Raw genomic sequence first — 22,721 nt, forward strand, 5'->3', positions numbered from 1 at the left:
AAGAGGCATGGCTCAAGTGGCAGAGTGCTAGCCTTAAGCAACAAAGTTCAGGGACAGTACCCAGGGCATGAGTTCAAACCCTAGGACTAACACCAAAAAAAAAGTATACTCTCTAGAATATAACTAGGAGACCCTTGTAATGCTGCTTTGATTAACATCTCAAGTGATATTAATATCTAAACAATGACATTCGAAGCCATCCTCTCTATAAGGATGTTATGTGTTTGTGTGCCGGTACCAAGATGAAAACTAGAGCCTCATAGTCTTGCTTAGCCGTTAGGCTGGTGTTCTACCACTTGAGCCACAGCTCTAATTGCAACATTTTGCTGGTTAATTGGAGGCAAGAGTCTCAACGGACTTTCCTACCTGGTCTGGCTTCAACCACGATCCTTCCATCTCAGCCTCCTGAGTGGCTGGGATTACAGGCGTGAGCCAGATTGCTCTTCCTTACCACTAACAGCACCAAGGACGGACCAGTGGCCCTGTGAACCCGGACATCCAGGGGCGTCTCTCTTACCTTCCTCAGCGCAGATTTCCTGCACCACTTGATTGCGAATGTCCTTCAGGGCGTCGAAGTCATGCACGTAGTACACTCTCTTCTCCTCGCCTGCCATTTCTCGCAGCTGGGTTTGGTTGGCTTCTCTGACGCCAATGGCGTACACCCGGATGTGCTCTTTCCTCAGCCTGTGCGCGGGCTCCACCACGCTGTCCTCCGACATGCCGTTGGTCAGAACCACCAGGTGACAGGGCACTCTGTTTCCTCGTTGTTTCCTGGCTTCTTGCAACAGCTCCAGGGTAAAATTCAGGGCTGCACCTGTGTGGGTACGGCCCCCCATCTGCCGGATGTTTTCAATGGCTCGTCCCAGATCGTGCTTGCTGGAGTACTTGTCGATCTCAAATTCTAAGTCCCAGCTGTCGGCGTACTGAACGGCCCCAACTCGTACCTTATGGGGGGCAATGTTAAACATCCCTACCACCTCGGACAGGAAGGCCTTCATCTCGTGGAAGTCCGTGGCCTGGGTGCTCCCCGAGCCATCGATCAGCAGATAGATGTCGGCTTCCTCTGTGTCCACGCAAGCTGAAATGGGACCAGAGGGGGGGGAATTTTAACATAGGCTACTTGCTTGACTAGGCCAGAATGGGGTGCCAGGGGCGGGGGTGGGGGGTAATCTTAGCATCCATTGGAGCAAATAGAATCACTTCAGATTCCTTCAAGACCATTTATGTAGATCCTTGTCATGAATCTGGATAAATAAGAGGAGCCCAGCAAAAGATTCGAACAAAGTACAATGGCCTTTTAACATGTCACTTGCCAGTGTTGGGACTTGAACTCTGGGCCTCAGGTTTTAATCTCCTCTAGAGCTAGAGCTCTATCACCTGAGCCATACCTCTACTTCTGGCTTTTTGGGGACTCACTGGATAAAAGACTCTTGGATTTGTTTGCTGGGCTGGCTTTGAATTGTGATCCTGAGATCCCACCAGCCTAAGTAGTTGGGATTACAGGTGTGAGCCACTAGCATGCAGTTCTACAAGTCATTTCCCGGTAAATAACTACTTAGCTGAAACTCACTGTAGTAGTGTCCTGCAAAGTAGAGCTATCTGACAGGATGAGGGGGGGGTGGCGTGTGGACTATCTTTCTGAAGATCTAAAATAAAGAACTGCAGGGTACCAGTGTCTCACACCTGTAATCCTAGCTATTCAAGAGGTTAAGATCTGAGGATCATGGTTCAAAGCCCATACCGGGGCAGGTAATTCCATGAGACTTTCGTCTCCAATTAATCATCAAAAAGCTAGGAGTGTGGCTCTAATGGCAGAGCACCAGCCTTGAGCAAAAATTGCTAATTTAGACCATGAGGCCTTGAATTCAAGCCCCAGTATCAATATTTTTAAAAACCCACATTTTTAATAAATAAAAATTAATATCCTCATTCACTCCTAGCTACTTAACTATAGTAGGACATTGTTATCAACCTTCTTGGTGAAAGAAACTATATTTTCACTTAATTGAAGAAATAAAGAAAAGAGCAATCTAACCCAGGCACTGGTGATTCATACCTAAAATACTAGCTACTCAGGAGGCTGAGATCTAAGGATCATGGTTCAAAGCCAGACAAGGCAGGAAAGTCCGTGAGACTCTTTATCTCTAATGAACTACCAGAAAATTGGGAGTAAATCTGTGGTAGAGTGCTAGCCTTGAGCATAAAAGCTCAGGGGCAGTGCCCAGGCCCTGAGTTCAAACCCCGCGACCTGCATCACAAAGAAAAAAAGAAAGAAAAAGAACAGTCCAGCCCAAGTTAGTGACACCTCTTCAAGGACTTCATGACCTAGTGATCTAATCCCAATAGTTTCCACCAGATTTTTTATTTCGGGGCAGTTCTGGTGGGTGGTCTCTGCTTTACCATCAAATAGATTCTTCACACAGTTATAGCAACCCTACCTGTGACACGTTCGAAGGAAACATGCTATAAATAACTGCCGCAGAATTTATATACACATGTGGATGTACATACTCCCATGTGGAAACATTTACATAACATGCATGCAGGCCCATGGATACTGCTTCCATATGAAATACATCACCCTCTGTCTCCTCTCTAAACTCTAAACGACTGTCACTTCATGTATTGTTTGTCTTTGGTCTAAACTTTGTTTATTCTCTACATTGGAATTTGGGAATAAGGGAAGGAGAGGAAGGAAGAGAGAGCTGGGAGTGTAGCTCAGTGGTGGAGCACTTATAGACACACACACACACACACACACACACACACAAATATAAAATATAAAGGCAGGTGCTAGTGGCTCATGCCTGTCATCCTAACTACCCAGGAGGCTGAGATCTGAGGATCACAGTTCAAAGCCAGCCCAGGCAGGAGAAAGTCCATGAGACTCTTTATCTCCAATGAACCACCAGAAAAACCACAAGGAGAGCTGTGGCTCAAATGGTAGAGCACTGGCCTTGAGCACGAAGACTCAGGGACAGTGCCCAGGCCCTGAGTTCAAGCCCCCCAACTGCCCAAGGGAAAAAAAAGCCAGAAGTAGAGCACTAGATTAAATTGTGAGGCTAAAGAAGAACAATTCCTTCTGTCCACCCCACTCATTCCCCACCAGCCTCCCTTTTGCATGTATAAATATTCCCAAGACAGGGAGGGAGGGAGGGAGGGAGGGTAGGAAAGGGAAGGAGGGAAGGAGGGAGGGAGGGGAGGGAAGGGAAGGAAGGAGGGAGGAAGGGAGGGAGGGAGGGGAGGGAAGGGAAGGAAGGAGGGAGGGAGGGAGGGGAGGGAAGGGAAGGAGGGAGGGAGGGAGGGAGGGAGGGAGGGAGGGAAGGGAGGAGGGAGGGAGGGAGGGAGGGAGGGAGGGAGGGAGGGGAGGGAAGGGAAGGAGGGAGGGAGGGAGGGAGGGAAGGGAAGGAGGGAGGGAGGGAGGGCAGTTGTAACCCCTGCTGGCTGCCAGGCCTCACCGGATTTAAGGGACTGTGTCCTTTCCGACAGCACAGTCACACTGTGGGTGATCTGCTTCCGGAGCTTCTTCAGAAACGTTTGGTTGTGGGCGGCCAGGTCTGAGAAAGTGGTCAGCATGGAGAGGTGCTGGCCCGCGGGGTGGGAGGCCACTTTTTCCAGCTGGGGTTTGCTGGCCCCTTCCACACCCACGGTGAAGATGGTGACACCCTCCCGGCGAAGGCTAGCCGCTGCCTTAGTGATATTATCCTCCGCCACTCGGTGGGTCACCAGCACGGCGATCTGGGGTACGCCCTGGTTCTTCCGGCTGCCTCTCTGGATGCTGAACACGTCCTTCCTGGCTTTCCTGAGGGCGGCCCCCGTGTAGGCAGGCCCCATCTGGGGAACGAGGCCTTCTATGTGCTGGAGAATTTCTGACTTATTAATGCCAGCGCTTAGGTGGCTGATGACCCGGGTCTCGTTGCTGTAGGCCACCAGGCCAACCCGCATGCAGCTTGCCTTTACATCCAGGGCAGATACGCTCTCCTCCAGGAAGGCTTTGAGGTAGTCCAGATTCTCCTGGCTGCCATTGATGGACATGTCCAGCAGGAAGACTAGGTCAGCCACCGACGGGCCTTGGCACACTGGGTGGAGAGGAATGAACAGTATAGTTTCAACCCCAGGCTAGCTCTCCTGAACACCACCTGAACTCGGGGGTATACAGAAAGAAGCAAAGAGGGAGCCAGGCACGGGGTAGCTCAAACCTGTTACCTCAGCCACTGGGGAGGCCGAGGAGGACTGAATTTGGAGGTCAGCCCAAGCAAAACGTTAATACCTCCTCATGCGAACAAACGAGCAAAGAGTGTGCATGCTTGTGTCAGCCCAGCTGACAAGGGAGACCATAGGTAGGAAGATTGCAATCCAGGCTCACGTGGGAAGGAGAAAAAGCTGGAAACTCTACTTATTGAAACGAAGTCCAGGAAATGAAAATACAGGGATTTTGTTATTGGTGGTGACAGTAATAGTAGTACGTTGGCTTGTTCTTTTTTTTTTTGTCTTTTGGGGGGACTAGAAAGGGGGCACAGAAATGAAAGGAGGAAGGGTGAACAACTGTAAGCATGGTATTCCGCTGACATGTAATGGATAATGTATGAGGCAACTTGTAAAGAGGGACAGGAAGGGGAAATGGGAAAGCAAAGGAAGGGGTGACACTGTCCAAAAAGAAACGTACTCATTACCTGACTTATGAAATTTTAACCCCTCTGCACATCACTTTTATAATAACCATTGGAAAAAGAATGGATTCATGTTTTTGAACTATGGCTAATACCGGTGCAGAAATAAACTTTATGATAGTTCATTATTTTTTAAGTGTTGTGTGAAGTTATACAGGACCTTAGACTTGCTTAATTTTCTGCTGTGTTGTGATTCCTTTTTCCTTGCTGAATCTTCATTTTAATTTTAGGAAAATGTTATTCGCTTTCTATAAAATTGGTTAATATGAGTTTGTTGTAAAATGTAAATTACTGATTAAAAAAAGTACCCATTACCTGACTTACATAGCAGTAACCCTTCTGGTACAAGACCCTAATAATATTGAAATTATCTATTAAAAAAAAAAAAGGAACCAGGAGCAAAAAGGGCTGTATGGTGCAAGTGGTTGGGTACCACACATTTTTGAAGCTGAAACTAGAAATATCTGGGTTTAAATACTGTATCTGAGGCCAGATACTGCATCCTAGCTTCAATTTGCTCATGTGTAAAGTGAGATACAACATTTATCTCATAGACCCGTTATGGGAATTGAGAGACTATGCAGTTAAAAATGTTAAATCACGTTAAATCTCACCATCCTTACATGCATATTCCTGAGGAAAGATCGCCAGTACAAATGTGCTTTTGATGGCTTTATTCAAGAAAAATGCTGGCAATAAGAGTGCATATTTTTCATAGGCGATCACAAGAAACGCATTCTCTATTGTCACTACATGAGTATCTATGTCACCTAAAACTGATTTAACCAGGAGTAATGTGGAACTCCAGTATTATTGGGCAGGTACGTGCGTGCGTGCGTACACGCATGCATATCTGGCTTTGTGATTAATTGAAGAGTCTCACAGACTTTCCTGCCCAGGCTGCCTTTGAACTGTGATCCTCAAATCTCAGTCTGCGGAGTAACTAGGAGACACCGGCACCTGCCTAAATTGTTATTTTGGGGGTACTTGTTGCCCGGGACTGTAATCTGAGTACAATCTTCCTGCCTCTGCCTCCCGTTAGCTGGGACTAGAGGCGGGCGTCTGGCTAGAATGAATGGTCTACGCCATCACCTTAGCTTGTTTTCAAGACAGGATCTCACTAACTGTTTTGCTCGGGCTGGCCTCAAATTCCCATCCTCCCATCTCCGCCTCCAGCCATGGCTGAGATTACAGGCCTACATCACCATGCCCGGCCCAGCATTCCTGCATTATTTTTTTTTAAGTTTATGGTTAAGCAAATATCTAGAACACGAAAAGCTTTGGTGGCCCATGGGATTTGAAATGGTCACCACCTCTGTGACCTCTGGAACAGACATCTCAAACGGTAGCCCACTGAGGCGGAGGGAGGTGAAGGGTTGCCTGCTGTGTCTCCACCCTCCGCCATGTTGGTTTTTCAGGGAGCTTTTTTTCCCAGCGTTCTCCCCTGCATGCGGCCCTGGGCCCACCTTCCACGAGGATGTCGTCGGCTGCGCCCTCCTGGCGCTTGACAGCAGCCCGGATGATCTGGGTCAGGTTCTGGGAGAAGGTGCCGAGCTCCCTGGCGGTCCGGAGGTGGGCGTGGAAGCCAGGCGTGGCCACGACCTTCAGGGTGTCCTCAGATGCCTTCTGCAGCCCCACAGAGATGATCCTCACCCCGTCTCGCCGCAGGGCCTCGGAAGCCTCTTCCACATCATCCTCGGATTCTGCCGAAGCCAGGACCACCAAAATGGGGGGGAATCGCTTCCTGTCTCTCCCATTTGCGGGCGCAGAGAAATAGGTCCGGTGTGCTTCCCGCAACGCGTTTCCTATCCTCAGGGACCCACCCAGGAAGGTGAAGTTTCTCTTGAGGTAGTTGAGCATGGGGTTCTTGCTGCGGAAGGTGTTCAGCTGGAACTCACTGTGCAGGGTGTCGCTGTACTGGGCCAGTGCCACCCGGTACTTGTTGGGTTCAATGGGGACACTGTTGATCATTTTGTTGATGAACGTTTTCACCAGAGGGAAGGACTTCGTTCCTAGGTGATCGGAGCTGTCCACCAGAAACACCACGTCTGCATACTCAGGGCCTGTAGAACCGGGAATGCACACAAAGCGAAAAGTGGTTCATGCCAGTTATTTTTTTTTTAAAAGAAAAGACAGGGTCGGGAAGGTGGCTCAGTGGTAGAGTGCCTGACCAGCATGCATGAAGCCCCAGGTTCGATTCCTCAGCACCGAATAAACAGGAAAAGCCAGATGTGGTGCTGAGGCTCAAATGGTAGAGCGCTAGCCTTGAGCACTCAGCAGAGAGAGAGAGAGAGAGAGAGAGAGAGAGAGAAGAGAGAAAGAAAGAAGAGATTGAGAGAGAGATATGGGAAGGAAGGAAGGAAGGAAGGAAGGAAGGAAGGAAGGAAGGAAGGAAGGAAGGAAGGAAGGAAGGAAGTTAGTTCTCACTTTTTTTCAGTCACTCCCCAATAGACCGAAAATAATGGCTCAAAACTATACTTTTTCCTCAAGGAAAAGACGTGTGTCATGGGCTATTTCTTTCATAGAACTTCTCAGGTAAAACAGATCCCCAAACTACACTGATCATTTTCACAAAGATTTAGCTTATTGGCCGGGTGCTGGTGGCTGACTCACATCTGTAATCCTCGCTACTTGGGAGATTGACATCTGAGGATTGTGGTTCAAAGCCAGCCCAGGGCAGGAAAGTCTGTGTGACTCTTATCTCCAATGAACCATCAAAAAGCCTGAAGTGGCGCTGTGGCTCAAGTGGCAGAGTGCTAGCCCTTGAGCAAAAGAAGCTCAAGGACAGAGTCCAGGCCCTGAGTTCAAGCCCCAGAACTGGTAACTCCCCCCCCCCCAAAAAAAAACACAACCTTAAGACTCTGTGAGACAATACAGGATGGCATTTTTAGGGAAATGTCTAGTTTATCTCTTTACAAAAATCTGCTTCCAAGGCCAGAGTCCTTGAGTCAGTCACAAAAGCCAATTTGGGTGGTTCTGGCCACAAAGGATTGGCACAGGAGGAAATTGGTGAGGAGGAGGCAGAACCAGGGAAGGACAACCCAAACGTTCTGATTTTAATTCCACTGGACATAAACTCCTTCCTGGCCACAACTGTTTGATGGTAGACAGCTAGAAACGTTACAGAGTACACACACAAGAATTAATATTCTTTACAAGAAACAGGCAAACAGCTAACGTTGACACAAAAATCTAAACATGTAACCAAGACAAACTCTTGGCACAAAGGAAGCATAGACATTATGACTTTTTGAGGCCTGAACCTAATAGTCACAGAAATGTCATGTAACCTCCCAGCAGACATAAAATGGATTGAATCAGAAGAGAAAATGCCAGTTTGCTTGCTGGTTTTTTTCTTTTCTTTCAGAGCTGGTACTGGGACTTGAACTCAGGACTCCAGGTGTTCACTTGGCTTCTTCACTTAAGGCTAGTGCTCTACCACTCGAGCCTTGATTCTACTTCTGGCTTTCTGGTGGTGAACTAGAGATAAGAGTCTTGTGGATGTTCCTGCCTGGGCTGGCTTTGAACCACAGTCCTCAGATCTCAGCCTCCTCCTGAGAAGCTAGGATGTGTGCTGCCAGTCCTCGGCAAAAATGCCAGCTTTCTTGCCTTTTCATTGTGACCAGGATCCAGGATTCTCAAAAGAACACAAGAGGGGCTGGGGATATAGCCTAGTGGCAAGAGTGCCTGCCTCGGATACACGAGGCCCTAGGTTCGATTCCCCAGCACCACATATACAGAAAACGGCCAGAAGTGGCGCTGTGGCTCAAGTGGCAGAGTGCTAGCCTTGAGCGGGAAGAAGCCAGGGACAGTTCTCAGGCCCTGAGTCCAAGGCCCAGGACTGGCCAAAAAAAAAAAAAAAATCAAAAGAACACAAGATAACCTCAAGAAAATTGTCTCTTGGGGATGGGAATGTGCCTTGGTGGTAGAGTGCTTGCCTAGCTTGCATTAAACCCTGAGTTCAATTCTTTAGTACCACATACAGAGAAAAAGCCAGAAGTGGCTCAAGTGGTAGAGTGATAGCCTTGAGCCAAAGAAGCCAGGCCCTGAGTTCAAGCCCCAGGACTGGCAAAAAGAAAAAAGAAAAGAAAATTGTCTCTCAACACCAACCCTTAACGGCACAAAAATCAAAAGGCGAATTTATTGTTTAACTGGGTTAAACTCATTCATTATCTATTTATTATGTGTAAAAATAATGGAGGAGAATCATCCCCATTTTGTTTTCCTTACCAGAATCTTGGTTCACACAAACATAAGAACAAAGGATGATCAGAAATAAAACGACCAGCATTTTCATCTTGGGACCTGAAAAATCTCCTCCTTGAAATCTGAAAAAAAGACAAAAGCATAAACATAAAAGAAAGTCATTGTGTTGAGGGGTGGGATGGGGTTGGGAAACTTGGGGGGAAGAATGATGGAAGGGGTGATATTGATCAAGATATATTGTACTCATAACCTAGCTTGTTGAGTTGAAACTCCTCTGAACAATTACTTCAATAATAAGACCACCATGGGTGTCATTTGTGAATCAAGACTCGCATACGTAAGAACCCCCAAACTGATTTAACAAACTGGGGTGCAGAAGCACACGAGGAATGTGTAAGGCTTGTGAACCCCCTCCTTTGTGACGTTCCTTGGAGATCAACAAGGCTTCACGTACATCAGATGTTTTTTGCCTGCATCCCAGAGCATCAGCCTGGGCCTGCCCGTTGCCATGACAACCCAGAGACACAGCCTAAGGCTGGCAGCACCATCATGAACAGGTGAACGAACAGGCTTCATCTTCCAAAGGTGAAGTCTTTCTAGTCACGGTCAGAATTCCATTTCCCCTCTGCCTCCCTCACCAGAAACCTAACCATGTCCTTTTATTCTCAAATCGCAGAGAAGGCAGGAAAACACGAGTACCAACTTTCCAGGTCCCACAGAATTATCTTGCTTCTTAGAGGAAGACGTTCCGATTTGTGTCTAGCTAACTAGAACTTGCAGGAAGCAGTGTTCTCTCTCTTTCTCTCTCTCTCTCTCTCTCTCTGCACTCTCCTCCACCTCTTTCTCCCTTCCCCTCTTTACTCCTCCTTTCTTCCTTCCTCTCTTTCCAGAAACTGCATGATACAGTAATCTCTGTCTCTCTCTCTCTATCTCTCTCTCTCTTCCTCAATCTCTCTTTTGTGTCACTATCAGAGCTTACACTCAGGGCCTTACACTCTTACTCGGCTTTTTCACTCAAGACTGGCACTCTACCACTTGAGCCACACCTGCACTTCTGGCTTTTTGCTAGTTTATTGGAGGTAAGAGTATCACAGATCTGTCCTCCCAGACTGGTTTTGAACACTGATCCTCAGATCTCAACCTCCCAAGTTGCTAGGATTAGAGGCCAAGATCAAGAGAGTTCTGGCTCAAGGATAACCCAGGAAACATGAAACCCCCATGTCGACCAATCAGATCAGTTGTGGCAGAGTGTGCCTGTAATTCCAGCTACAGGGGTGGTACCGGTTGGAGGGGTCATGGTTCAAGCCAGCCCAGGCATAAACACAAGACGCTATTTGAAAAATAAAGAAAACAAAAAGTGTGGGAGTTGTGGCTCAAATGGTAAATCACCACCTGCCTAGCAAGTGGAATAAACATACAAAAAATGAAGTGCTTATGATCCGTATATCTTCTACTAGGTATCACCAGGATTTTCACACTTGATTTTAAAAAAAAAAAAAACTGATCACAGGGGCTGGGAATGTGGCCTAATGGCAGAGTGCTTGCCTCACATACATGAAGCCCTGGGTTCGATTCCTCAGCACCACATATATGGAAAACGGCCAGAGGTGGCGCTGTGGCTCAGGTGGCAGAGTGCTAGCCTTGAGCAAGAAGAAGCCAGGGACAGTGTCCAGACCCTGAGTTCAAGCCCCATGACGGAACAACAAAAACAAAAAACAAACCTGGTCATCTGGAGGGAAAATGAAGAAGAGAATTAACATAAATCAGCATTAAATTTAAATGCAAAGAACTTTTTTTGCCAGTCCTGAGGCTTGAACTCAGGGCCTGGGGTACTGTTCCGGAGTTTTGTTTTGGCATTCTGCCACTTGAGCCACTGGCACCCAGCAGGATTTCCTATCTTCATCTGACCACAGTGTAAGGGATTCCTCTCACTCTACAAAGGAAGGGCCACGCTGTCATTCTCCATTCATTCTCAAGCAAACAAGCTCAAGCCAATGCATCCATAATTTTGTATGCTACAAAATCCTGTTTTGAGCCAGTGGCTCACTCCTACAATCCTAGCTACACAGAAGGCTGAGCTCTGAGGATCACGATTGGAAGCCAGCATGGGCAGTAAAGTCCCCATGAGACACTTAACCTCTAATTAACCATTCAAAAACTGGAGGTGATACTTTGGCTCCAAGTGGTAGAGCACTAGCCTTGAGCAAGAAGAGCTCAAGGACAGTGCCCAGACCCTGAGTTCAAGCCCCGTGACGGAACAACAATCACGACCAAAAGTCCTGTTTTAAATCTAGGATTCTTATGAAATTCCTGTTGCCAAGGTAGACTGTTTCTCATTTAAACCACAGCTGCAGGAGCAAGCCGAGCCACCCTGGCCCTGGCTGCAATCCCAGAATGTGTAGAACTTGGACAAGTGTTCTTCTGAGGCTATGAGAAGCAACGACCTTGGGAGAGGTCCGTCCTACACGAGCCAACTTCTAATCTAGGCCAGGTCTGTGCAAAAGATATTTTGGAGCCCAAAGAGATGCAAGAGAGCCTTCTAGCACAGTGAAGACAAATGTCATTCCTTTCCTTAAAAAGGAGCCATGGAGGACACAACATTTTTTTTTTAAATAATGATTTCCTTTTTCTTCAGAAATAAGAATATTGCCAGCTGTTTGACTATAAGGGGAATACTGGGTCTTGGCCACCATGTTAAACATAGAAGCTTGATGGCTTATTCAACCTCTGATCTTTTTTTTCCCCGGGTCCTGGGGCTTGAACTCAGGGCCTGAGCACATCCCTGAACTTATTTGGTCAAGATTAATGCTCTACCCCTCGAGTCACAGCTCCACTTCTGGCTCTTTGGGTAATTTATTGGAGATAAGAATCTGGCAGACTCTCCTGTCGGGGATGGCTTCGAACCGCGATCCTCAGATCTTTTTCATTTCAGACCAGGACTTAAAACTAGCTATCTGATGGCCTAGTGGCAAGAGAGCTTGCCTCCTATACATGAGGCCCTGGGTTCGATTCCCCAGCACCACATATACAGAAAACGGCCAGACGTGGCGCTGTGGCTCAAGTGGCAGAGTGCTAGCCTTGAGCAAAAGGAAGCCAGGGACAGTGCTCAGGCCCTGAGTCCAAGCCCCAGGACTGGCCAAAAAACAAAAAACAAAAAACTAGCTATCTGATGCTTTTGCTCATTGGCAAAATATTACACAAAGAAACATTTGAGACTTGGGTGAAGCTGGTCCTTCCCCTCCTAGATCACAGGCAGTACTTGGGATCTAGGCCCAGAGTTTTATTTGATCATATCTAATGCCTTCCTTAAAGCCAAGTCTGGCATCTTATCTAGCTCTCTGGAGGTAGGCACTTTATCTCCTGTTAACAGTCCTCCAGATAACCTATGTTTCGATTATAGATAGATACAGGTATTATAGATATATTTAAACTGGAAATTATTACTTTAGGTATCTTTCTTCTCAGTGAATGGGGACCCGCCACTATGAATCCCTGCCACTGACAAATGATCCCATTAAGTTAGAACACAGATTCTAGAACTCCCAAACACAGATTTTGTATTTCCAAGGCTCTGGTTTTCTGTCTGGCCCACAATACAAAAGAGCAGCCACTATGACACAACTCATGAAAGTCAACAAGGACATTGGCTAGAATGAAATGTATTTCATTATTTTATGAGGTAATAAAATATATTAGAAGCTGGCACCAGGGGCTCACGCCTGTCATCCTAGCTACTTGGGAGGTTAAGATCTGAGGATCGCAGTTCAAAGCCAGCCTGGGCAGGAAAATCCTTGTGATTCTTCAATTAATCAGAAAAAAAAAAAAAAAAAGCCAGGAGTGAAGTTGCAGCTCAAGTGGCAGAGCACTAGCCTTGAGCAAACAACACTCGGGGTCAGCGTCCAGGCCCTGAGAGCAAGCCTCAGGACTGCCATGTGTGCGCACACACACACACACACACACACACACACACACACACACACGATACACTTCCTCCCTAAGCTGGAATTCCATCTCACTTGGATTTAACAAAAAGCCTGAGTTGACAACTTTCTTCCTCTCATCCAACCAGATTATTCTATTAAGTTGAAAACAAACACGCAAACCACAGACCCCGACAAAGTTACCGTGTTCCTCAAGGCCCTCCACGATCTGAGTTCTGCATCTCCTCAAACCTCCTCTCTGTCGCACGCCATCTTCCTCTCCCATGTCCCTGAGGCTTCGGTTTCTGGCTGCCACTCTACCATCTGAGTGAGCCACACCTCCGCTTCTGGCTTTTTTACTAACTGGAGACGCAGGTCTCACGGATTTCTCTGCCCAGGCTGGCTTCGAACGGCAATCCTCCGATCTCAGCCTCCCGAGTAGCTAGGATGACAGGCGTGAGCCCCAGCGTGGGGCTTCATCTCACTTTATGACCACTGCATCAACTGCAACCACTTCTCTCCGCTTTCCGGATCTGAATACTGACACCACCAGACCCGCACAGTGACTCCCCCAAGGCCACAAGCTGCCAAACAACCGGGCTCTCTCCTTCTTCTTCAGGGCCCACCCGCCTTCTAGTAGGTTCCATAGCAAGGGGTCTACAAAGCAGATTATCCAGATGAACCCCCCGCCCCCTGAAGAAAGCTGATAAAACAGGAAGAAAAGGGGGATCTGAAGCAGGGGGAGACAGGAGGGTTACTAGGCCTATAGGGGTTTTGATCTCCATTTAGTGGAAGGACTGGTTGTATCAGGAGCTAGGGTAGACCCCAGGATTTACATCCTGAAGAACGTCCCGGGCCATGCCCCAGGCTTCAAATCACAATCCTCAAATCTCAGCCTCCTGAGTAGCTAGGATAATAGGTATGAGCTGTTGGTTCCAGGCATGGAGAGTTGTTTGTTTTGTTTTTTTAATTTTAACCACTGGACTAGGAAGGAGTTGCTCTTGGCATCTAGTGGAGAGAAAACTAGTACTGTCCCCTTTCGCAGTCCCCCCTCCCCGCCCCCCGCCACCCAGCCATGTATCAACTGTAGAGAAATTTGGGTTAAGAGCCCCAATCCTACAAATACAGCACAGGTATTGCTCTAAGATCTTCAAAGAAACAAACTATGTGCCTAAGGTTGGAGAAAGAGAGAAATTCATTTTTTTAAAGAATCGATTCATACTCACTGGACACCATGTGGAAAATGAACTATACAACTTGTGGGAGGGAAAAACAGCAAGAGCAAGAAGGAAGGGGTGACACTGTCCAAAAAGTAATGTACTTATTACCTGACTTAGGTAACTGTAGCCCCTCTGCACATCACCTTTATAACAACAACAATACTAATAATAGTAACAATAATAGCATCGACTCACTGGATTCCACAAGCCTGAAGGCTGTCTAAAGCCCAAACTCCCTCTTCTTCTGGTGACCCCAGACTTTCTTTTTTTCTAAAAGCTTTCAACTTGTCGAGTGAGCCTTCCCCCCCCCCCCATACACACACTGCACCCCATCTTACACTTTGAATCTCCTAAATTAAAGGCCAGTCACATCTAAAAACCATCTTCACCCAACCAGTGGCTCTTATGGGTAATCCTAGCTACTCACAAAGCTGGAAGCTGAGGATTGCGGTTCAAAGCCAGGCTGTGCAGGAAAAGTCCATGAGGTTCTTTTTTTTTCCAGTGAGGCACCAAAAGGCAAGAAAAGAACTGTGGTTCAAGGCATATAGCACCAATGACAAAAAGTGAAGGGACAGAGCCAAGCCCCAGTACTAGCATTTAAAAACAAAACAAAATTATCTTCACAGCAACACCACAAGCATTTAACTTATTTAAAAAAAAAACCTGTAAGGCCAAATTTGTCCCTGTTTTAAAGATGGGGAGGGAATCTTGGAGAAGCTGAAGAATTTCTCCCTAAGTTGTACAGGGAGCCATGCTAACAGCCACCTTCTCTCGAACTGGCCTAGTTCAAGCACCTTCCCTTACTTTGATCAGATTCCGGATAACCACAGTGCGACCTTTTCTCTCTTCTCACCCGAGTGCAGACACTGCTCTTAGATTTTTACCAGCTCCATTTGTACATGAGACCTGCAACGGACTCTTCCTAGCCAGTCTGTAAGCCTCAGGGCCTGGACTCGATCGGACTCTGAAAGCCACACCTGAAAGGACAATCCTCACGTCGAAGTGAACTCACCAATTGCCAGTTTCCCTGAGAGGGGCCTGCTGGCTCGTTTGGGAAAAAAAACCAAGTGACTCCAATCTGCGGTTGATAGCCTACGCGAAAAGAGCAAGGCAATCATGCTTTTGTCACAATGCAAGTTTGGGGTGGGGTATGGACACCCCACTTGTTCACAGTGCTTTCTCCACCTGCGTGCGCTTGAGCAGGTGCAGTACAGACAAGGCAGAGTCTGCCATGTTTACCACTAAAGCCTTTTTTGCATCCTGCTTCTCCTCTGCGCATGGGCCCTGATCAGGACCTCTTTAAATTAGACCCCCTCCTGAGGGCTGGGGATATGGCCTACTGGCAAGAGTGCTTGCCTCCTATACATGAAGCCCTGGGTTCGATTCCCCAGCACCACATATACAGAAAATGGCCAGAGGGGGCGCTGTGGCTCAAGTGGTAGAGTGCTAGCCTTGAGCGGGAAGAAGCCAGGGACAATGCTCAGGACCTGAGTTCAAGCCCCAGGACTGGCAAAAAAAAAAAAATTGGACTAAATTAGACTCCTCCTGCACCCTGTGATTCCTCCTCTCCCAACACCTTGTTTTCCTTCAAAGCGCGTCTGCAGTGGGGGTTTTCCTGTGTGCACAATACTGGGGCTTGAACTCAGGGCCTCCCTCTCTTGCTTGGCTTTTTTACTCGAGACTGGTGCTCTACCACTTGAGCCACACCTCCACTTCTGGCTTTATGCTGGTTCATTGGAGGTAAGAGTCTCACGGACTTTTCTGCCAAGGCTCACTTCCAATTGTGATCCTCAGATCTCAGCCTCCTGAGTAGCTGGGATTGCAAGCGTGAGCTACTGGTACCTGGCAAATCTTTTCTTTTCTTTCTTCTTTTTCATGTCTCACTTCTCAGTAGACTAGAAGATTCCTGAGGGTGGATGCTGGGTCTTAAGACATAAAAAATAGCTCTGAGAAGTGTAAAGCACCCTGGATGTAGATTCCTAGTAATGTTTTAAAAAATGGAAATGTGGGGCTGGGGATATGGCCTAGTGGCAAGAGAGCCTGCCTCGTATACATGAGGCCCTGGGTTCAATTCCCCAGCACCACATATACAGAAAACGGCCGGAAGTGGCGCTGTGGCTCAAGTGGCAGAGTGCTAGCCTTGAGCAAAAGGAAGCCAGGGACAGTGCTCAGGCCCTGAGTTCAAGGCCCAGGACTGGCAAAAAAAAAAAAAAAAAAAAAAAAGGAAATGTGGCTTAGTGGTACAGTGCTTGCCTAGAATGCATGAAGCCCTGGGTTCGATTCCTCAGCACTACATAATCAGAAAGAGCCAGAGTGGGGGGAAATGAAGGAGGAGGTAACAAGTAGAACAAGAAATGGACACACTGCCTTTCATAAGAATCTGTAACCCCTCTGTATCACGCTTTGACAATTAAAAAAAAAAAGAAAAAAGAAATAAATAAAAGAAAAAGCCAGAGTGGTGCTGTGACTCAAGTGGCAGAGTGCTTGCCTTGAGCAAAAAGAAGCCAGGGACAGTGCTCAGGCCCTGAGTCCAAGGCCCAGGACTGGCAAAAAAAATAAAAACAAAAAAATTTTAAAGGGCTGGGCAGGTGGCTCACACCTGTAATCCTAGCTATCAAGGCTAAGATTTAAAGATCGCAGTTTCGGGGCTGGGAATATGGCCTAGTGGCAAGAGTGCTTGCCTCGTATACATGAAGCCCTGGGTTCAATTCCCCAGCACCACATATACAGAAAATGGCCAGAAGTGGCGCTGTGGCTCAAGTGGCAGAGTGCTAGCCTTGAGCAAAAAGAAGCCAGGGACAGTGCTCAGGCCCTGAGTTCACGGCCCAGGACTGGCCAAAAAAAAAAAAAAAAAGGATCACAGTTTGAAGTCAGCCCAAGATGGAAAAATCTGTGAGACTATCTCCAATTAATCACCAAATAAAAGCCAGAAGTGGCGCTTTCGGTTCAAGTGGTAGAGTGCTAGCCTTGAGCAAAAAAGCTAAGAGAGCGTGCAGGCCTTGAGTTCAAGTCCCTGGACTGGCACTTAAAAAAAAAAAAGACAAAGAATAAAAAGAAGTAAAGAAGGAATGATGATGTATACCAAAATGGATGAAACTTCAAAGGTCACAGATGCTGAGATCTGCCTAGATTGAACCTCCTTCCTCCTTTTGGATTCTGGAGTTAAATATTTGTATTCAGTCACACAGAAATTTAGAAGTGCTTTGGTTAAAAAAAAAAAAAACCAACAACTCTGTGCAGAGCAAGAATCCAATTTCCCCAGCTGTTCATCAACTGAGACATCCCTATCTATCAGGAATTTAATTAGAAAGGCAGAGGGCCAAGGAAAGGCTTGGAGCCTGAGAAAGTTGCATTTTGGACCGTTGTTTCCCTTCCAAGAGAACCGCGGGAGCCCTGAATTGTTCTCTGTCCTCTTTCTCCCTCGTTATCAGAGCCGGCCTACCCACAATGCCTCTGTGGGACCGTGGACATTTGTGAATGGCTAACGTCTCGTAGGAAGATTAAGTAAGAGCAGCTGCTGTTGGCCGATGATCTGTGGTACCTTTCAAAACAAGACACAAGTCAGATGGCCTAGGCTACCTTCTCCTGGATCCCAGCATGACACTTAACAATGGGGAGAGAAGCTGAAGTATCCTGGACTAAAGAAGAAATGGATTAAAAAATAAAAAACAACTATCGTAGACTTGAGACACCCCAACAGAGCCTCACAGGTGGCTGAAATAATACTGCCACTCTTTAAAGCTAAATAGAGAATTTATCAAGCCAAGAGCAGTATGGCACTACAGGAGTATGGATATCTGGACCTGTGGCTGGAAGAATATGTGGTCAAGACATCAACGGGTGTTTATCGGAATATAACAGAGCCAAAGGGAGCTTGGCGCTGAATGAATCCTAGAAAAGAGGAAGCACCAGGTCATTCGCCCATCTCCAGGATTAGAAACCATTAGTGATACATCTTTAGCACTAGAACAATTAACAAGATTTCCCCCCACCCCACCCCAGGGGAGGGGGAAGGTTAGGGAAAGAAGCAACCACTTTCATTTATAAAATAAATCCCTGAGCCAGGCCTGTCATGCTCACTACTCAGGAGGCTGAGATCTCAGGATCACGGTTCAAAGCCAGCCTGGACAGGACAGTCTGTGAGACTCTATCTCCAATGAAGCACCAAAAAGGTCAGAAGAACTGCAGCAGCTCAAGTGGTAGAGTGCCAGTCTTGAGGAAAGAAAAAAAAAAAAAGCTCAGGGACAACACCCAGGCTCTGAGTTCAAGCCCCAAGACCAGCACTAAGAAAAAAAGAAAAGAAAGAAAAACTGGCCTAATATAATGTATAACTGACTTGCTTATGATCTTCAAAGCTTAATTGCATTTGGACTCACCGAATGGAGACTTTTGGTCAGAATTTCTTGCCAAACATTCATCAAGTTGTTTTTAAGGGACTCAGTAAGAGATTAGCTTATGGTTTTGCAAGCCAACACAAATGTGTTTGAGAAATAACCCTGGCAAAATTTTTCTCCTCTAGCATCTAGTATACAATTCACTGTGTGCTTCATACAATATTTTAGAATCAGATCAGTGTCCAAACCCTTAACTGCTGACGGTTAAAGAATAAATAAGTATATATTTAAAGTTTCCGGAAAAGGAGAGTGTTGAAGTTTATATTCATAAAACTAAGTTAGTTCTTATGTATTTTTTCTTCGCTCTTCTACCATCTGGGCATCTGGAAGGAAAAAAGGTCTTTCTCACCATGCCAAAAGTAAATCAGTAAATTTGATTAGGCTTGTTACTTGGAACCATAAAAAAGACAGCTTTTAGAGTTATCGCAGTCAAACAAGATAACCCATAAGGGCAAAAAGATTTAGAGTCAAGCCAACACTGGTGGCTCACGCCTGGAATCCTAGCTACTCAGGAGAGAGATCTGAGAATCATGGTTCAAAGCCAGCCCGGGCAGGAAAGTTCAATTAATTACCAATTAATCACCAAAAAGCTGGAAGTGGAGCTGAGGCTCAAAGTAGTAGAGCACTAGCTTTGAGTAAAAAAAAGCTCACAGACAGTGAGTTCAAGCCCCAGGACTAGCACAAAATAATAGTAATAATAATAACAACAATAATAACCAGTTGTTTCTTTCACAAGACTGAACTTCAGAGACATGACCACAAATAAAACAAGGAATGGTGCCTCCTGTATCTTTTTTTTTTGGCCAGTCCTGGGGCTTGGACTCAGGGCCTGAGCACTGTCCCTGGCTTCTTCTTGCTCAAGGCTAGCACTCTGCCACTTGAGCCACAGCGCCACTTCTGGCCATTTTCTATATATGTGGTGCTGGGGAATCGAACCCAGGGCCTCATGTATATGAGGCAAGCACTCTTGCCACTAGGCCACATCCCCAGCCCTCCTGTATCTTGCTGGATGGACATTTTGTATATTAAAGATTTTCCCTAACCAGGCGCCAGTGGCTCATGCCTATAATCCTAACTACTCAAAGGCTGAGATCGGAGGATTGCAGTTCGAAGCCAGCCCAGGCAGGAAAGTACATGAGACTCTTATCTCCAATAAACTACTCAGAAAAAAGCAGAATTGGCACTGTGGCTCAGTGGTAGAGCACTAGCCATAAGCAAAAGAGCGTAGAGACAGCACCTGGGCCCAGAGTTCAAGCCCCAGGACCAGCCAAAAAAATAAAAGGATTTTCTCTGAGATTGTGCATATCATGGATTTTTAAGTGCATGACAATTTTGGCTGTGATTGAATTTTCAGCTTTGCACAAGAAACCTCCTTTAGACAAAGCTTCATTTTGTTTTTGCCAGTCCTGGGGGTTGAACTCGGGGCCTGGGCACTGTCCCTGATCTTCTTTTGCTCAAGGCTCTACCACTTGAGCCACCTTGCCACTTCCAGCTTTTTCTGTGAATATGGTACTGAGGAATCAAACCCAGGGCTTCATGCGTGCTAGGCAAGCACTCTACCACTGAGCCACATTCTCAGCCCTAGACAAACTTCTGATTTTTTGTCAGTTATTGGGCTTGAACTCAGGGCCTAGACACTGTCCCTGAGCTCTTTCACTCAAGGCTAGTGCTCTAGCACTTTGAGCCACAGCACCCATTTCCAGTTTTCTAGTTGAAGATCATTGAAGATCAGAATCTCACAGACTTTCCTACCCAGGCTGGCTTTGAACCATGATTCTCAGATCTCAGCTTCCTGAATAGCTAGGATAACAAGTGTGAGCCACCAGCACTTGGCTGAGTTTTGATATTTTAAGTCACTCACATATTAAGTATTTATTAGCACCAGGTACTGTGGGGAAAAACAAGAGCTCTTTCCTCCACACTTCAAGTTAGCTGGGTAGTATCCATTTCTACTCATGGGGATCTCTTCCAGTTCTCCATGCTGGGGATCGAGGGTCTAGTTTTGGATGAGAAGGAATGAAACAACGACTCTCTTGCTTCTCCATTTAAACAGGTTGGCTTTTTTTTTTTTTGCTCAAGGCTAGCACTCTACCACTTGAGCCACAGCGCCACTTCCGGCCGTTTTCTACATATGTGGTGCTGGGGAATCCAACCTAGGGCTTTATGTATACGATACAAGCACTCTTGCCACTAGGCCATATTCCCAGCCCCACAGGTTGCCTTTTAAAGAGAAACATATGCATCACCTACATTGTGATGTGGAAACCCCTCTGTACAACACCTTTAGAAGAATAAATTTATATATTTTTTAAAAAGCTGGAAGTGAATTTGTGGCTCAAAGTGGTAGAGCACTAGCCTTGAGCAAGAAAAGCATAAGAACAAATCAGGCATCTGTGGCTCACACCTGTCATTCTAGAGAATGCCAAGTACCTGACAGAGAGTGAGGATAAATACTATTAGCATTATTATTGTTGTTGATAAAGCTGTTTTGTGCTAAAAAAAAAAAAAAAAAGTGTTTTTTGCCTGTGATAGCCGGATGCCGTAGCTCACACCTGTAATCCTAGCTACTCAGGAGGCTGAGATGTGAAGATTGCGGTTCAAAGCCAATCCAGGCAGCAAAATACATGAGACTTTTATCTCCAATGAACCACCAGAAAACTGGAAGTGGAGCTATGGCTCATGTAACAGAGCCTTTAGCAAAAAAAAATAAATAAATAAAGCTTAGGGACAGTGGCCAGGCTCTGAGTTCAAATCCCAGTAGCAGCACATGAACACACACACACACACACACACACACACACTACACACTACACACTACACACGCCTAAAAATTTAAACATGCCTGGTATGGATTTTTAAAGTGCTCTAAAATGTTACACATTATCGAATTTTCTAAATACATCTGCTCCAGTTTTACACGAGAAATATTTGCCAGCTCGTGTTTAAAAATTTTAACAGTCAATTCCTACTGCTTAAAGTAGAAAGCTATTTTTATTATCCGTGGAAACCATTATCTGTGCAAACGAAACAAAAACCACTGAGTCCACTTTTTGTTTGTTTTGTTTTAAAGCCACCTACCTTCAGGAACAACTCTACTTCTCTGGGAACTGTGTGTCCTCCGAATGTAAAGCATCAAGATATGAAGAAAGATGTCATCATTCAACATGGACTCCCGCTCCTTCTCCCCTTTCCTGGACGCCCATGCGCCTGAGAAGCCGGTCTTCTCTTACAGGAGCTTTATCCGCCTGAACACTTGCAGAGAAATACAGGGAGATGACAGCGGGGGCCCGTGGTGCACGCCTGCCATCCCAGCAACTCAGGAGACTGAAACGCCAGGATCACAGTTCAATACCAGCCTGGGCGGGAAAGTCCCTGAGACTCCTATCCCCAATGAACCACCAGGAAACCACAAGTAGAGCTGTGGTGGAGCACTAGCCTTGAACAACAACAACAAAAACGTCAGGGATAGCACTCAGTTCCTGAGTTGAAGCCCCAGAACCAGCACCAAAAAAAAAAAAAAAAGTTGATCATATTTGGCTAGCAATTTGTTTCTGTTAATCTAGTGTTAGACTCCAAGGAGACCACGGTATTTCACTGGGTTTGGGAACATGGCAACATGGAATAACAAAATGGTTGCAAACAGTCCCATTTGCCTGATACTTAAAAGTTTGCCCAGGGGGCTGGGAATATGGCCTAGTGGCAAGAGTGCTCACCTCGTATACATAAAACCCTGGGTTCGATTCCCCAGCACCACGTATATAGAAAACGGCCAGAAGTGGCGCTGTGGCTCAAGTGGCAGAGTGCTAGCCTTGAGCAAAAAGGAAGCCAGGGACAGTGCTCAGGCCCTGAGTTCAAGGCCCAGGACTGGCCAAAAAAAAAAAAAGTTTGCCCAGGGCTATCACCATCACCTCTGTCTTGAGCCAGGAGAGGCCCCTGCACTCCACATTTTACAGGGTTCTCCTTTTTTTTTGTTTTGCCAGTCCTGGGCCTTGAACTCAGGGCCTGAGCACTGTCCCTGGCTTCTTTTTGCTCAAGGCTAGCACTCCGCCACTTGGAGCCACAGCGCCGCTTGCCATTTTCTGATCATGGATTGGAGATAAGCCTCAGAGCCTCTCCTGTCCAGGCTGGCTCAAATGGCGATCCTCAGATGTCAGCCTCCTGAGTAGCTAGGATGACAGGCGTGAGCCACCGGCACCCGGCTTTCCCCTCCTGCTATCAAAATTGTTTGCCCAGTTGATGGCATGCCAAGGAGTCACAGTTCCACACAGAGTGGAATATGATGGGCAATTATTCTTGAAGGTGCATTTTTGT

General features: G+C 46.5%; 1 protein-coding gene across 1 annotated transcript in view; it reads right to left on the reverse strand.

The window, feature by feature from the left end:
- Positions 1-8,981, reverse strand: part of Col6a6 (collagen type VI alpha 6 chain) — a 56,467-nt gene extending 47,486 nt beyond the window's left edge. The window contains exons 1-4 of the mRNA XM_048334468.1: positions 8,901-8,981; positions 6,137-6,733; positions 3,459-4,079; positions 518-1,078 (exon numbers count right to left, since the gene is read on the reverse strand). Coding sequence (XP_048190425.1) covers positions 518-1,078; positions 3,459-4,079; positions 6,137-6,733; positions 8,901-8,967 — 1,846 coding nt within the window. The 5' untranslated portion in view covers positions 8,968-8,981. The remainder of the gene's footprint in view (positions 1-517; positions 1,079-3,458; positions 4,080-6,136; positions 6,734-8,900) is intronic.
- Between the last annotated feature and the right edge of the window lie 13,740 nt (positions 8,982-22,721).

This window comes from Perognathus longimembris, chromosome 26 (genome assembly GCF_023159225.1).
Source record: "Perognathus longimembris pacificus isolate PPM17 chromosome 26, ASM2315922v1, whole genome shotgun sequence".
In the NCBI taxonomy this organism is placed as follows: domain Eukaryota; kingdom Metazoa; phylum Chordata; class Mammalia; order Rodentia; family Heteromyidae; genus Perognathus; species Perognathus longimembris.